This window comes from Frankliniella occidentalis, unplaced genomic scaffold (genome assembly GCF_000697945.3).
Source record: "Frankliniella occidentalis isolate FOCC.00 unplaced genomic scaffold, Focc_3.1 Scaffold2, whole genome shotgun sequence".
NCBI lineage: Eukaryota > Metazoa > Arthropoda > Insecta > Thysanoptera > Thripidae > Frankliniella > Frankliniella occidentalis.
The window spans coordinates 3,396,228-3,397,713 of NW_026267132.1; the positions used below are offsets into that span (position 1 = coordinate 3,396,228).

The window sequence follows — 1,486 nt, forward strand, 5'->3', positions numbered from 1 at the left end:
GATAGAGGGCTCAGCGGGGGAATTGCAAGGGATTCGGCTAACCTCCTTGCGAATTCAATCGATGTCGCCGCGAGAACACATGTGCGCCGCGCGCCAGGGGTGGATCAAGGAGGGATTCTGTCCGTGAGCCCTGCCCTGTCCCCCCTCCCCTTACCCTCCCCCCTCCTTTCCGATCCCTCCCGCCGCCCGCGCCCACTGGCCCTGGCCGGCCGTTCTCTCTCCCAAAGCCCACGGAGCGCGCAATTGCTCCACCATTTGCAAGCTTTGTGGCCGGGGGGGCCGGGGAGAGCAGATCCCGGCGCAGCCCCCCTCTTCTTCGAAGCGCGGCTCTCCCCCCGCCGGCTTTTGTCCGTGACTACGTGGGGGACAGGCGGGGGACGTCCCCGCTCCCCCCTCTTCATACCTGTCGAGACCGCCGCGCCTTTAAACGACGTAGAAATAATTGGAATTTGCTTTCGCTCGCTGGTTTGAACGTTTCCGAATGGAATGGCTGGACCGTGTGTTAAAACGTTCCCCTTCCTCTCTATAGTTTGAGAAAAGCAGCCCCTCCGCATCCTTGTAAACCTTGTTTGTTTGAATCTGTTACCGCTTGTCTCGATTGATTGTATTTTTATTTTATTATTTCTTTTGCTTGCCGTCGACAGGTTCATCGAGAAGTACCGCGAGACGGTCGAGGAGCTGCACCACGCCGAGTACTCGCTTCCAGACGGCGCCTCGCTCACCCTCGACATCCTGGACACGTCGGGCGCCTTCGCCTTCCCGGCCATGCGCCAGCTGTCCATCAAGAGGGCCAACGCCTTCATCCTCGTCTTCGCCGTCGACGACGCCCGCTCCTGGGAGGAGGTGGCCAGGCTGCGGCAGGAGGTGAGAGAGAGATAATTGATAATTATTGAAAAGTGTACAAGAAGACTAAAAAGTCTTATAGCTGTACATCAGTGACTGCCGGACGTGGAACGTTCAGTTCAGAGAGAGACAGAGACAGAGGCAGAGGCAGAGGCAGAGGCAGAGGCAGAGGCAGAGGCAGAGACAGAGGACGTATGAATATTTGACCACCGTGGCCGCGGCAGAGTGCCTCCACCCTCCGCCGCCCTAACCGAGGGCCCACCTGTTCGCCAATTCTCACCGCAAACTAACACCGAACCGAAGAGCGAGCCGGGTTCAAACGCCTGGACCCGCTGATGCGCGCTGATGTGGCTCGTATTTGTGTGATGCCTTGTTGCGCGTGAACACTGGTGGGTCTCGGCGGCAGACCACACACACACACACACACACACTCAGAGAGAGAGAGAGTACTACTACTACGTCTGGATATACATTCCGGACGATTTTGTTTTCCCCGCTCTCTGCTGTGACTTGCGGGGGCGTTCAAACAGCCTGCTCGGCGGATGGCCTTTGTCGCATGCCTTTGTCTCCCGAGCTCTTTACCTCACAGGATCACACACACCGTTCCGTTCTCGGGTTTTACTCCTCCCCGCGCGGCGCAGCT

General features: G+C 58.3%; 1 protein-coding gene across 1 annotated transcript in view; it reads left to right on the top strand.

Annotated features, from left to right (window-relative positions):
- The first annotated feature begins 486 nt into the window (after positions 1-486).
- Positions 487-1,486, top strand: part of LOC113210369 (dexamethasone-induced Ras-related protein 1-like) — a 25,644-nt gene continuing 24,644 nt past the window's right edge. Inside the window, exons 1-2 of the mRNA XM_052263967.1 lie at positions 487-497; positions 645-864. Of these exons, the coding sequence (XP_052119927.1) occupies positions 487-497; positions 645-864 (231 nt within the window). The remainder of the gene's footprint in view (positions 498-644; positions 865-1,486) is intronic.